The sequence below is a fragment of the Haemaphysalis longicornis genome, unplaced genomic scaffold (genome assembly GCF_048455015.1).
Source record: "Haemaphysalis longicornis isolate Haplotype H1 unplaced genomic scaffold, Haemaphysalis longicornis Haplotype H1 scaffold_2, whole genome shotgun sequence".
Lineage (NCBI taxonomy): Eukaryota > Metazoa > Arthropoda > Arachnida > Ixodida > Ixodidae > Haemaphysalis > Haemaphysalis longicornis.
The window spans coordinates 105,464,617-105,477,750 of NW_027526295.1; the positions used below are offsets into that span (position 1 = coordinate 105,464,617).

The 13,134-nt window shown below is 48.5% G+C and overlaps 1 protein-coding gene across 3 annotated transcripts in view; it reads left to right on the plus strand.

The window, feature by feature from the left end:
- Positions 1-13,134, plus strand: part of LOC144169093 (DNA (cytosine-5)-methyltransferase PliMCI-like) — a 150,967-nt gene that overhangs the window by 65,204 nt on the left and 72,629 nt on the right. For all 3 annotated transcript variants that reach the window (XM_077698103.1, XM_077698104.1, XM_077698102.1), the window contains 3 exons: positions 18-216; positions 1,967-2,071; positions 4,346-4,467. In XM_077698103.1, coding sequence (XP_077554229.1) covers positions 18-216; positions 1,967-2,071; positions 4,346-4,467 — 426 coding nt within the window. The remainder of the gene's footprint in view (positions 1-17; positions 217-1,966; positions 2,072-4,345; positions 4,468-13,134) is intronic.

Here is a 13,134-nt window from a genome sequence, read left to right on the forward strand (position 1 = left end):
GTTGTCTGCTTTTGCAGTGGCGACGCGGACAGCCCTCTGAGGCGCTACACCAGGCCCCGGGCTAGCCTGGCCACGTGCACCCCTCTGGTGAAGGAGGTGTTCCGGCAGGATTTCGCCTCCCACATGACTAACGGGGAAGAGGACGGCAGCAGCCACTGCCATACGGAGACCAAGGGTCGCCGGGTCTGCCGCTCTTGCAAGGGCTGGAAGGGCAAGGTAACGTCAGGTGTTCAAGGAGGCCTTATCGGGTCAGGGGTCATCTTTTGAAGCGTAAATGGGCTAAATAGCATTGCTGGGTCGTAAGGGGAGGCATAATGAGGAGGTGCGTGGTCATCCTCTTCAATTCACTCCATCGCCCCCTCTCAACAGGTGTTGCTGGTGATTTGAATATTGCCGGCATTGCCTCGTCGTTGCATTGCTCAAGAGGACACAGGAATGTGTGGTGATTATTAATGAGTAGCATTTTTAAATGCAGAGCATTTCAGTAACTCACGATGTCACCCGCGTTGACGTCCGTCGTAGTCCGCACCGTCGTTGTCCGCACCCCTCCCCCTACACTATATAAAAAAAAATACTATCCGGCGCCTGGTTTCGATCCCTCAAGCCTGCGGGCGGAACGCAATGTACATGGTGCTCTACCCACTGCGCCACAAAGCCGACACAGAATGGGAGGCTACGAACGCGCCTTATATCCTTGACTCATTCAAACTACGTCAAGAAGCTGCTGATACAACGCATTCACTACCACCAACTCCCCAAACACTAAACGTTAACGCAATACACCCACCCCCTATGCGGCGCATTTACTCGAGTCCCCCTCGCGGGAAGATGGGCCCAATTTTTTTGCCGAGTGTCCCGCAGCCAGGACTGCATTTCCACAAAAATGCAGATAGCGACCTGTAATCATTGTAACAGCATAAATGGAGATGATTGGTCAAATGCAATTTTGAAAATCTAAAAAGAAAAAAAGAAGAAACTTGCGAAAAATGGCAAACTTGTATAACGCCCTGCATTTCCACACTAATGCAGATTTCGCGGAAGTTCCACCTGTAATGGTTAGAAGAGCATAAATGGAGATAACTGGTCAAACGAAATTCCGAAAAACTTAAAAACAAGAAAAATATTCAAAAGTATGGAAAATGGTGAGCCGTGTAACGCCTTTCATTTACAAAAATTGCACATTTGGCACAAGTAACATCTATAATTGTTGTAATAGAGTAAATGGAGATAATTGGTCAGACAGGGCTTAAAAAAGCCAAACAATTTGGCTGTAAAGAAACCGCACTCAAGACTAGCGGCACTGCAATGCTACACATTAGTAGACAATTCCCCTGAATTTCTGTAGAATTTTTTAAAGGCAAAATCTCTGGGTGTCCCATCAGACGCGAAAAGTGACCATAGTCGTCGACGATGACGTAAGCACGAATGGTCACAGAATGGCCACCTTCATTACAATGGAAAAATAAATTGGGTTTGTGTGGGACTTGAGCCCGGGCGGCCAGAGCAGCCGGCAGGTGCACCAACCACAGCACTAAGCCGGCCTCCTGCCAGAATCAAACAGGCACTAGCCTGGAGCAAGAACTGATGGAACAAGAATGCAACAAGAACTGATGCGTGCACTGTGACACCCGTTATACCTCGGTGGAATGGGAAGGGTTTCAGTTCATGAGCCCGTTTAATAAAGCTGCATGTGTGGCAGCATGTGCATAGAATGGGTGCTCGCGGAAGAGAGCTCTGACTGCTGGGAAGTTGCCACGTTGATTGTGGCTAGTCTTCCCGTCGGAGTAATTCACGTCAAAAGACGAAGAAACAAAAGTGAAAAAAAGCTTGACAGAAGCAATGCAGTAGGGAAGAAGTCTTTGATACTAGTTGCTTGATTCTCACCTTGATGCAACACAAGTTGACTTAGCTTCCCAGAGAGTTTTTCATGTTGTTGCCCTGGCCGTCTCCCCCTCTCTACACACAGCACCAACCTGTGGTGCCCGGAGCGAGGAGCGTTTCATGGTGTGGCAGAACCGAGGACAGTGCCACGGGCACAGGGCATACCGCAGTTGAGATCGGAGGTCGCCAGGTAAGAATGCATTCACTGTTTTCGTTCTGAAGATTGAAGGAAGGTTTTGTGGTCTCACTCGCTTTAGGTTGCCACAGTTGCCACAAAAAGTGATTCGTAGTTCAAGTGCATAGCACGTATGTTTTGTATGTTTTTCGATATCTTTCTTTTTGAAGCATTAGTTTGCATGTGCTTCGTGTTGGTAGATAACAGACCTTGGAGGGCTCACCACTGCTGTGTAGGTTTTTGTAAATGGTTGTGAGCTGTATAGACTAACTTGGAAGGATCTCAAGTCTGTCAAAATTGGTTGGTGATCTGGGTTGTGTAAACGCGGAGTAAAGTTGCATTGCCGGGAAGCTTCTCTCTGATGTAAAACTCTGTGCGTGGGTAAGCTTAGTGTCATCGAGACACCTGTGGGTAGAAAATTTAGCGAGAATTAAAGATAGTCTGTGTTGTTCCACTGCGGTATGCCCATTATTCTATGGTTATCTTTGGCATGGACAACTTCAATTTGATGCGAAATATGCTGTGCGGACATTTACAGTGCAGTGCATTCACTTCCGGCATGTATTGTGTGCATAGCTTAATTAGGGCATAGGAACTGAGCTTTAAATGGCAACAGAAAACATTGAGGGTGATACATGTTTTTGAAGTGAAAACCTTAAGTGCCCTATTGTGCGAAAAACTGTCGTCGTCGCGGTCCAGTACCAAAAATTGTCACCACTCCAATGACAAAATGAAAGAACACATTAGGTTCATGTGGGATTTGAATTTGGGTGCCCATAACAGGAGCCAGGTGTGTTGTCACTACACTAGATAGCTGCCCTGCCAGAATGGAACAAGGGCTCGCCTGGTGCGTGCCAGGTGGCAGATTGAGAGTTGTGACCTAGTGGAAGCGGGCGTGTCAAAGTACTTTGTGCCAAAATACGAAGAAACGAAAGCAAGAAAAAGGCGCAACAATAAATGTCACAGTAAAGAAGTCTTTGGTAGTCAGAGCATGTAAGTGGAATTAAGTGTCTAAGGAATTTTTTAAAGCGAAAGCTTTCTTGGTGGGACCGATGGCGTTCTGTCAAAAAACTAACGCATGAAAAAGGAACACTTCTAGGTAAGACCGTACACACATCGACCATGAAGAAGGAGTACAATAGTATACCTGTATCTCATAAACCGCGTATCGGTATACAGTGTAGACCATTCATAACGTAACCACTTATAGTGCGGGACTGGATATAATGCAGGTTTTTCTGGCCACTGGTAGGCTTCCCATAGAACTCAATGCGTAAGCGTACTACTTGAAATGGGGTTGTCCAGAGCACATCACAGTTTATAGTGTGGATTTTTGGTGGGCCTGCTGATCGACCGGTGTAGCTGGGGCATCGTTTTAGGGTCGGAAAAAAAGAAAAAGCAGAGGTGGATTTCGCCATTTGACGCAGCTCACGCGCTCCTTTCTCTCTACTGTTAGACACAAAAAATTTACCCTCCCTTGGGTGCGGTAAGTTGTTGCGGTTAAAACCTTGTGCAGATAAGCAAGCACCCTTTTCCTTTTTGAACATCTGGTAATAGCGAGTCAAGCCACGATGCCAGAGGTTTCCACTAACTGTATGTTGTGCTGATAAGCAACACCGCCTTTGGCATCGTAAACGCTGGGCACGGTTAAAAAAAAAAAAAAAATCCGGCTTGCAGACTTATCACGTTGTCTTTTTGGCATAAGCCGGGTTGCTGCTTCCCTCTCTGCAGCATCCGTTATTCTAAGTGCTAATAAACGTTCACCCCCTCAAAACCATAAACACAAAGTTAAAGCTGTTGTCGGGGTTTAGATGGTGCAGCGGCGTCTGATGTGGAAAAAAAAAAGCAAGACGAAATAAGGATTGTATCCCTGTTTTTAAGTGGCGCTTGTTTGAGTGATGATAAACAAAGAGTGATTGAAAGGTAGGTTGTGGTACGGTTGTGGATTCGTGCACGTTTTGTTTATAGTGCGGTACCGCTTATATAGTGCGGATTTTTGCAGCTCCCGTGACATGCGTTATAAGCGGCGTAGTACACTGTACATTTATATCATTCGCAGGTGCATTTACTCAGTGCGCAAAAAATTTTCGCATGGGTTCATTCTTCGTTTTTGTGATTTGGGTCCTCGACGGTTTGACGACCGATGAGACATACTTTCAGTGAAGGTTGGCCATGCTTTTAGCCAAGGTTTTGATGCACTTTTGGTGTGAGAAAGCTTTCGCACTTCTCTCAGTTTTCTTTAGGACGGGATGGTAAAGTTGTTTGTTTCTCAATCACTTCCTGAAACAGATCAACCGTGGTGATTTTGTCCTTGCCCACCGTCCTGGCCGCTGTTGCCCCCGCGTCGGCTACGTCGTGCAGTTTTTCGACGGCCAGGCTGACAAGAAGATGGCCCACATCCAGTGGTTCTTGTGAGTGGTGCGGTTCTTGTTGAGCTTTTGTGTTGTCCGCTGAGAGCGTGTTTTGAGTTAAGGCTGTCTCTTGATGGGCTTTTAGTTTTGTTTCCCCATCTAGCTGTGATCAGGAGATGAAGGCAGGCCAGCAATAAGAGGGAAGAGCTTCTTTGGGCGAGGGTGTAAGAAGTATACAGGGTGTCTAGCGACCGGGAAAACCGTGAAAAGTAAGGGAATTTCGCGCCACCGGGAAAAGTCAGGAAATTGTCAGGGAATTTTTCAATCAAGTACAGTCGAACCCCGCAATAACGAAACCGCCGGGGAAAGCAAGAAAATTCGCTTTTGCGGGAATTTCGTTGCCGCGAGAATGAAACATAAACGACCGGAAAATTGGCCACAAAGCAAAAATTGATTTCCTCAAGTCGGTTATATTACTTCGTGAGCCTTAACTTGCAGCCAACGTCACAGTTCAGCTATCACTGTACAAGTGGTTCATTGCTAGTCGTCGTGCGCGCCCAAGAACAACGAGATCGTGTCAAACGCATCCAAAACATTCCGTGGGTTCACCTCCTCTGCACGTTTTCCGCCCTGGCCCTCGGCACCGAGTATGTCCGATCATGCAAGTGGAGCCCAGCTTCTTCTGTTTACGAACTTTGCCAGACAGAGTGGCACCTTGTTGCACCAATACTGTTTACAAAACTTAGTGAGCACCGCTTTCTAGACGTCCAGAAAGGTCACAGCTGTCACTGTTTTGTTTTGCGCACGTACGCCGCCATTGAAAACTGGTGGGATCCTTGCTTTTCAAAATGGTTGAGCTAGCTGCAGGCGTTTCCAAACTCCTCGGCGCTATCCTCCCTTGGGCCACTGACGTGGGCGATGATGGCTGCCTTATCTCGTAGCAATAAAAACCTCCACTTTTGGGCTGGCGAAGGCATCTTACTGAGAGCAAACATGCCAATCACCACACACAAACAACAAACGCACGTGCTCTGTTCAGCGGTAGTGGGCTAGCGTAGCCCAAGCCAAAGCCGCGACTTGAGTCACCATGTGTCGCCCCCTGGTGGTGCCGCCAACCCGGGGCATCTTAGCCTTCAACCCAGCGTCCTGCCTAATTGTGGTCGTAGCGCCAAATCCTCCCCTGGCGAGCCTGGGCGGGCAAAAGTGAGTTGTAATTGCCATAGCAACGTCACCGCCATCTTGAGCTTGGAGGCGTACTAATTGCCATGGCAACACAGCGAGGAGGCGCAAAATGGGGGGGAGGGGGAGGGGGGCTGATGCTTTCCTCCCCCCGCTTCTTCCCGCCGCTCCGCTGCCGGCCCCGCTAGCCCCGCGCCGCCCGCTAGGCCTCGCCGAGACCAGCGCGCCTCCATGCAGGCGTACGTACGCAGCTGGGACAGTAAGACGGCAACAGAAATCGCACTCCAACACTTTATTCATGTTACGAAAATACGACCGAGCACAAACGCAACGTGCCGTGATAAGCACTGATGTTCGACACGGCATAGCACAAGTTGACATCGAACAGGGTACACGTAGTTGTACAGCTCACGACACCGCGCTATCGTTCAGATTAAATTCACGCTTTACAAGCGAGTGTCTCACCTTTTGCTAACACGAAGCAAAATCACTTCTTGCTGCGCTTCCTCCCTGTGTATGGGGCATATAACCACTCTTCTGTGGTCTTCAGAACGCTGTCACGATATTTCCGCTATGCTACGACTCGCACGCGAGCCCCGCGGCTTAGCTCGCGCACCGACGCCGCTGTTGCTCCGGCAGCTGAAGCGACCGTTACCCCGCTGTCGCGCATGCGCGCCTAAAGTCGCGCCGGGAAGAGGTAGAGTGGGAAAAACAGTGAGAGAAGGAGGAGTGTTTTGCTTGCCCCGCGCCGCTGCGACTTGGAGCACGTAAATCAAAGAGGAACTAGCAAAAAGTCACCTCGGACTGGTGCCGCTGCGAGGCTGCCTCCACGGCCGCCGGCAGCGCGGTCTTGTGTAAACAAATATGGCGGCGGCCATGCAAGCGTGCTGTGGCTGAAGTTTACGCACTTTGAGTCCAAAAAAATGCACTTGAGCACTTGTTGGACACAGTTACCCTCCAATGGGTAGGTAAAATGCCGATCAAACTTGCACCAAATTTCGTTAACGCGGAATCAGTTTCCAAAAACGTTTCGTTGCCGCGAGATATAAAATACATGGGCGTCTATGGACGTTCGCCGGGGATGCGAAAATATTTCGTTGCCGTGGGAATTTCGTACCCGCGGGATTTCGTTATCTCGGGTTTTGACTGTAGTACCAATCAGGGAAAACCACTTCGGGGCCTGCCCGCAGTTTCAGAATAGGGGAAACCAGTGTTGAGGGCCCCCAAGAAGTTACCGAACGCAACACGTTCGCGCGCGACGAAAGCGTAAATCGCATGAAATGTTTTTTGGTTTTCCTGCAAGCAAAAACGCGCCGCGCACGCCTGAGGTGCGCTGATGCCCTCGCGAAAACCACCTGCGCGGTGCGTTCCGAGCAGCAGGCGCCGACAACATGGCGGCTGTACCGGCTGCGGAGTAGTGCGGTAGCTCCAACGACCGCTTCCAACCGCTCTTTAAAATGCTACTCAAGGCACAAACGCACTTGCTTGTACAGTGAAGGAGCCACGCACGAAATTGTCGACGCGGCTGTGAAAATACCACGCACGAATCGCGTGCAGAAATTCACCGTGCGGTTCACGCAGCTCGCAGCTGGCTTAGGTTGCTGGTTGCACTTGCGCAGAGGGGCGATGTAGGTGGTGCCCAAATCGCACGCACAACGTGCTTTTTTTTTTTTTTCAGCGAATTTTAAAAGCCAGCGCTTTTTTGGAGCTAATCTTAAAAGAACTTCTTTCTTATGACATCAGAAGCCAGAATTACCTAATCAAAAAGGAACATGACATGGTTTAGCATGAACCGCGTGGGGTGTTTTCTGCTCGCGAAAATAGAGAGTTTTAGTTTGGCGTTTTTACGCTACGCTCCGCTCCGGGTATCCCCGCTAAGCTGCAGCGGAGCGGCGAGAGGTTTTCTAGTTTTAGTTACGCGTAATGCGCAGCAGACCGGTCCTTTCGGACTAGCAGCGCCGTCTGACCAAGTTTGGCGTAATGAAACAGAACCGAAAACCATTCCCCCACTTCAACAATGTAAAACCAGTACGTATAGCTTATTTGTTTATTACGTATTGACACATGCAATCGTATTGCGTTACTGGTCAATTACAATGAATGATAATAAATTTTCGACTTGACGGTAGCCACACAATAGACAACAAAGTTGCATTCCAGATCCAATCGAATCCTTTTCGACGGCAACGATCCAACGCGGCGTTTTGTCGCAGTGAACTTGGATAGTTCTGTGCAGTTTTTAAATCGGTTCGCAGTCGCCACTTCTCGCAGCAAGCACAAGCCCTCGTCGATGCAGAACCGCTTTCGCGGTTTGCGCGTCAAACAAGAGCCTGAAGCCGCGGCGGTCGTCGCAGGCGTGGCAGCCATCTTAGAATAGGCAAAGTCGTCGCACGCGCGCGAGAGGGCGCCCGCATCGCCCCGCTGCGCTAGCGGAGCGGGCCGCGACGGTCCGCTGAGGCTGCGTTTTAGCGGACCGTGCTTCTCGCTCCGCTAGCCCGCTTAGCCACTAAGCGGAGAGCGCATGCGCAGTCGCACTCCCGCTCCGCTTAGCTGCTGAGCGGAGCGTAAAAACGCCAAACTAAAACTCTCTAATGAGCCGCGCACGCTGCCGCGGAACCGCCTGCACGCTGCGCGCGGTGCTGCCGGCAGAGGGAAACTGGCGGCGGCTTCGACGGCGAACGGGAGCTCGAGCGACCGCTTCTAAGCGCTCTCTAAAATGCCACACAAGGCACGCACGAAGTTGCTTGGGAGGTAAAGGAGCTTATAATGTGGGCGAAAACGGTACTATAAAACATCATCCGCGCCGCTAGTGAAAGCGCCCATTCAATACCTGCTGGGGTGGTAAGCCTAAACATCTCTGGCGGGGCCATCCGGCTGTCTCGAGAGCTTCGACACTGCCGCCATGAGGCATGCAGCTCACCATTGGCGCAAGTCGGCAGGCTCCTCCCACTGCCTCGCGCGACGCGCATCATTTTCTGAGCGAGGCAGAAGCTTCCGCGCGCGCAAATCATCGATGCGGGCGTCAAAAAATCGCACGCGCAACGCCGACGCGCCCGAATCGCGTGCAAAAACGCACCATGCGGTTCACGTTGCATGTCGAGCCAGGACAATAAAAAAAAGCAACAGGTGCTCGCTGAAGCACAACTTGAAGCTTGTATCCCGCAAGATGAAATAAACTCTCTGAAGCCGTAACAGAAGGCAAGCAAACCTCAAACTGAACAAACTGAAGTTAATGTGTTTTTCCTTATGATAGACTGCGTTTTGTATATGCTTTTTATATGCTTCACGGACCATTTCCACAGAATGGCGCCTGTTGTATAGGTCAGGGAATTTCGTTTAAAATGGTCATGGAAAACATGGAAAAGTCAGGGAAATTGAATTAGGCAATTTGCTAGACACCCTGAATATATTTACGTAACGGGTAACGGCGCTGTTTTAGAGAAGCGTCTATGTAACGTTAGCCGTGCAGTGCAGTGCTTGGGGGTTTTGTTGTGTAGGGAGAGCGGCGCTACCGTATTAGTAAGACTGAGTCCCTATATGTGTTAAGCGAGCGACTACTTGTCGTGCCTGTTGGCCTTTAGTCACCCGGATGTTAGTGTGAAAGCACTGTTAGCTGGTTTTGTGGCATTGGGCCTTGTGGACCCCGTATCTTCCAATTTATAACTTGCTAGTGCAAAGGTTGGTCTTCAGTAAATAGAGAGAGAGAGAGAGAGAGAGAGAGAGAGAGAGAGAGAGATTTGCCCAGAAGTAAAGAGCTTGGTGGTATACCCCACAAAAATCGGCTCGAAGTGTTTGTTTGTTCAGTGGAGGGAGGCGACCATGTGCGTATCGGAAATTCCGATGTTAGGCCTAACGTATCGCGTTGAAATATACCGTCGTCAGCTGATACCTGCAGATCGACGTGCAATAAGCATAATGTTGCTTCACACGTTGTGAGGCTCAACTTCGAAGGTTTCCTGTTTAGGCAGTCTTACCTAGACATAAGATGTTAGGCTTAACTCCAAATTTTAGGTCCAACGTGAGCTGGTACCCACTGGAAAAGTACCCATTGTACTTCAGACTTTGATGCTGTACGACCTCAAACTGTATTGTTAAGCCTAAGCTCCTAAATTCTCGCGTGTTGCTGCTATCACTCTAGCTAAATGGTACACAAACCACAGACCACTGCTTACCCGATGCTTTGTAAGCAGAAATGCTACCACTCACGGTGCTTCTTGTCACTGCGTGCACCAATAAATCAATGAAAAATCTATGGATTACTCGCATCGCAAGCACTAGGATAATCTACCACAAGAAATCGACGCTCGTGCTTTGAATGAATGAATGGGTGGTAAAACGTTTAAGGCGCACTCTTGTCTTGGAAACAATTTTTTTTTTTGTTTTCCAACCAATATTGATGAAACTTTATGGGCTTGTTAGTTTTTGTTGCTGATTTCAAATATCCAATTAGTTTTGATGTAACACATTTAGTTTCCGAGATAATTAAAAATCTTTCTTGATTGTTCTTGAGAACAATGAAAAAAAACTAATCAACAAAATATTACCAGCGGCGCATGAATATTTATTTGATTGTAGGGTTTAATGCGCCGACGCAACACAGGCGATGAGGCGCGCCGTAGTGGAGGGCTCCGAATTAATTTCGACCACCTGGGGATCTTTAACGTGCGCCGAAATCTGGAACACATGGGCGTTTTTCTTTTCGCCTCCATCAGAAAAGCGGCCGCCGCGGCCGGGAGTCGAACCCGCGTCCTCATGCTCAGTGCCTTAGCTACTGAGACACCGTGGCGGGTTGGCACATGAATAGATAACAGAAGTTGGGTAGAATGAAACGTGGGAAGCAGTTTTTTTTTGTTTTTTAATCACATAAATGTTTGCACCAATTCTAACTTGTAGGCTTGAAGTACTCCTGCTAAACAATTCAGAATAACATCAATTGAACAACTACTGAACGACAAAATGCAAAATATGCTTCCCATATTAGGAGGTTTAAACATTCAGCCTCACGGTGAAGAATAAATTATCTTCCTTGCTGCACTACGTGCTAAGGTAGTGCAGCGAGGTAGTTAGTGCAGTGTAGGTGGTGCAGCGAATTTCCTATACGTCAAAAATATGCATTCTGAGAAAATGGAAAAAAAAAAACAGTCAGAGGTGGAGTACATTTTTCTAGCGAAATGACTACCATGTTTATTCAAGTATAAGGCAACGTTTTCTTCTAAAATCCGCATTCTCAGTCATACCCTCCCTTATATTTGAAGCTCCGTGTGTGTGTGTGTGTGTGTGTGTGTGTGTGTACCGTAATTACCCGATTGTAACGCGCCCCCGATTCTAACGAGCACCAGATTTTCCTGGCAAAAAAACCGAAAAAACTTGCACCTCCGATTGCAACGTGCACGGAACTTTGTGAGCCAGAAAAACAAATGCGAGAGAAACGGGCGATTTATTCCTTGAAGTAATCTCACTCATCTCACTCCTCGTCGGTCTCCGCTGACCACAGCATCTCATCCTTGGTGCCGCCGTCAAGCGCATTTGCGATGCCACACTTCTGAATGAATGTTCTACCATGGTCGATGGGATCGTGGCCCACGCCTCGCACGCCCATTCCGCGAGCTTCTCCAGAGGCGCACGCTTCAGCCGACCGCTCGTTTTGAACGCGTGAGAGCCGCTCCTGCCGTTGCTGTTATCAAGCGCGCAAGTGGAACGATTTGACGATTTGTGTGAATGCCGATAGAAAAGCCTAGGCACCTGTGCTTCCTGTGTCCGAAAAATTGTTGCTAAAAGCTTTGGCACCACCTTGAGATGGCGATGGCGATGGGTGGGACGAAATTTCCGCTGTTTCGGCAGTTTCGGTTTCGTATCCGATTGTAACGTGCATGCGATTTCTCGACCTATTTTTCCGAAAAAAAAAGTGCGCGTTAGAATCGGGTAATTACGGTATATATATATATATATATATATATATATATATATATATATATACGCCTCGAGATTCGCGATCGCTGCGCCGCCTGCCGCCGCTTCTCCGCGGCGTTTGCGGGATTAGCGCTGCGTGGCTGATAGGTGGTCATGCAGTGTTTTGGTTCTCTTTCGCTTCTCTTTGCCTTTCCGCGCACTAAACAACTTGTTATGGTGACGTCTGTAAGCTAACTGCACGTTTAGGGCGCTTTAAAAAAAAAACAGCTGCGTCTTGGCAGAGCGCTCGAACGCCAACAAGAGCTACCCGGGGAGGCGGTTCTGAGCGCTTCTTGGCCGCTCTTGCGGTCGTTGGCGACGGCAGCAGCATATCACCGCTGTCACCTTCGAACACGTCAGCACAAGTGAATTCTATTTATTGTCACCTCGTTTAGACCTGACATTGGCACTGTAAGAGGTTGGTTGGTTTTGCAGCGCAGACAACAAATGCGGCTTTGCTTCGAATATGTACGTCGTAGAAAAATATGTTTCGGGGATGTGATAACCCAATAGCTGACAAAAACTTGTGCCTTTTATGGGAATATAAGCCACGCGAACATGTTAAGTACACTCAAAGGCTGTGAATTGTCAGATATGTGCCCACTCATGCCTTATAGTAAGAACCAAGGTATATGTTAATGAAACCACGGAAAAATGAATGTTCTGCAAGTCGGGAATAAATAGAATAGTCGTACGGGAATGAAAAAAAAAACCGAGAGCAGCTTCTGAAATTCTAAAGACGTTTGTTTGAGCAAGGTAGTATTCACCAGACCAACTGAATGCGAAATGCACTGGTATTTCGCTAGGCATGAGGGGGGGGGGATAAGGAGGAGGACGCTCAACTATCGTTGTTTACAAATGCGGAGCGAAATCAACGAATGGACGTTTTAGTAATCACACACACAAGCTGCGTGTTCACTTTTCGTTTGTTTTTCGCCTTCAACGAATGGCTGATCACTCGGAGGAAGCATTTTTTGAAGAATACAGGGTAGGCAGTTCACAAGAAATACGAGGTGTCGTTGAAAGAGTTGATTGATTGATTGCAGGGCTTAACGCGCCGACGCAACGGAGACGATGAGGCACGCCGTAGTGGAGGGCTCCGGATTAATTTTGACCACCTGGAGATCCTTAACGTGCGCCGAAATCTGGTACACACGGGCTCGAATTGGAAGAGTGTCGTATCTGATAAGGGTCTCTGATTTCGGTTTATGCTAGATTCTGCAGTCTCCCTGTGTCATACGACGATATGTTTCGAAGAAGAGTTTGGTCGCGGACGCGGACTACTCTATAAGCCCATCTTTGCGCTTCTCGTGGAGGATAAATGTAACAGATGAATCTTTGCGAGCGCTCACCTCTGGACAAGACGACCCAGCATTAAATTTGTCGTCGTGTGCTGACTCCGGAGTGTAATTTTGCATAATTCATCGTACTTCTTTGGTACAATGTTTGCGAAATCTATGCCGCATTGGCTTGTTCAGGGTACTGATCAATATCTGATATGTGATAGTGGCAGGCGTAACTTGCGTGCTGTCAGGTATGAGTGCTCCGCTGGATTTTGTAGTGCACAAAATCGATTTACATCATAGTGTGTATGGCCGC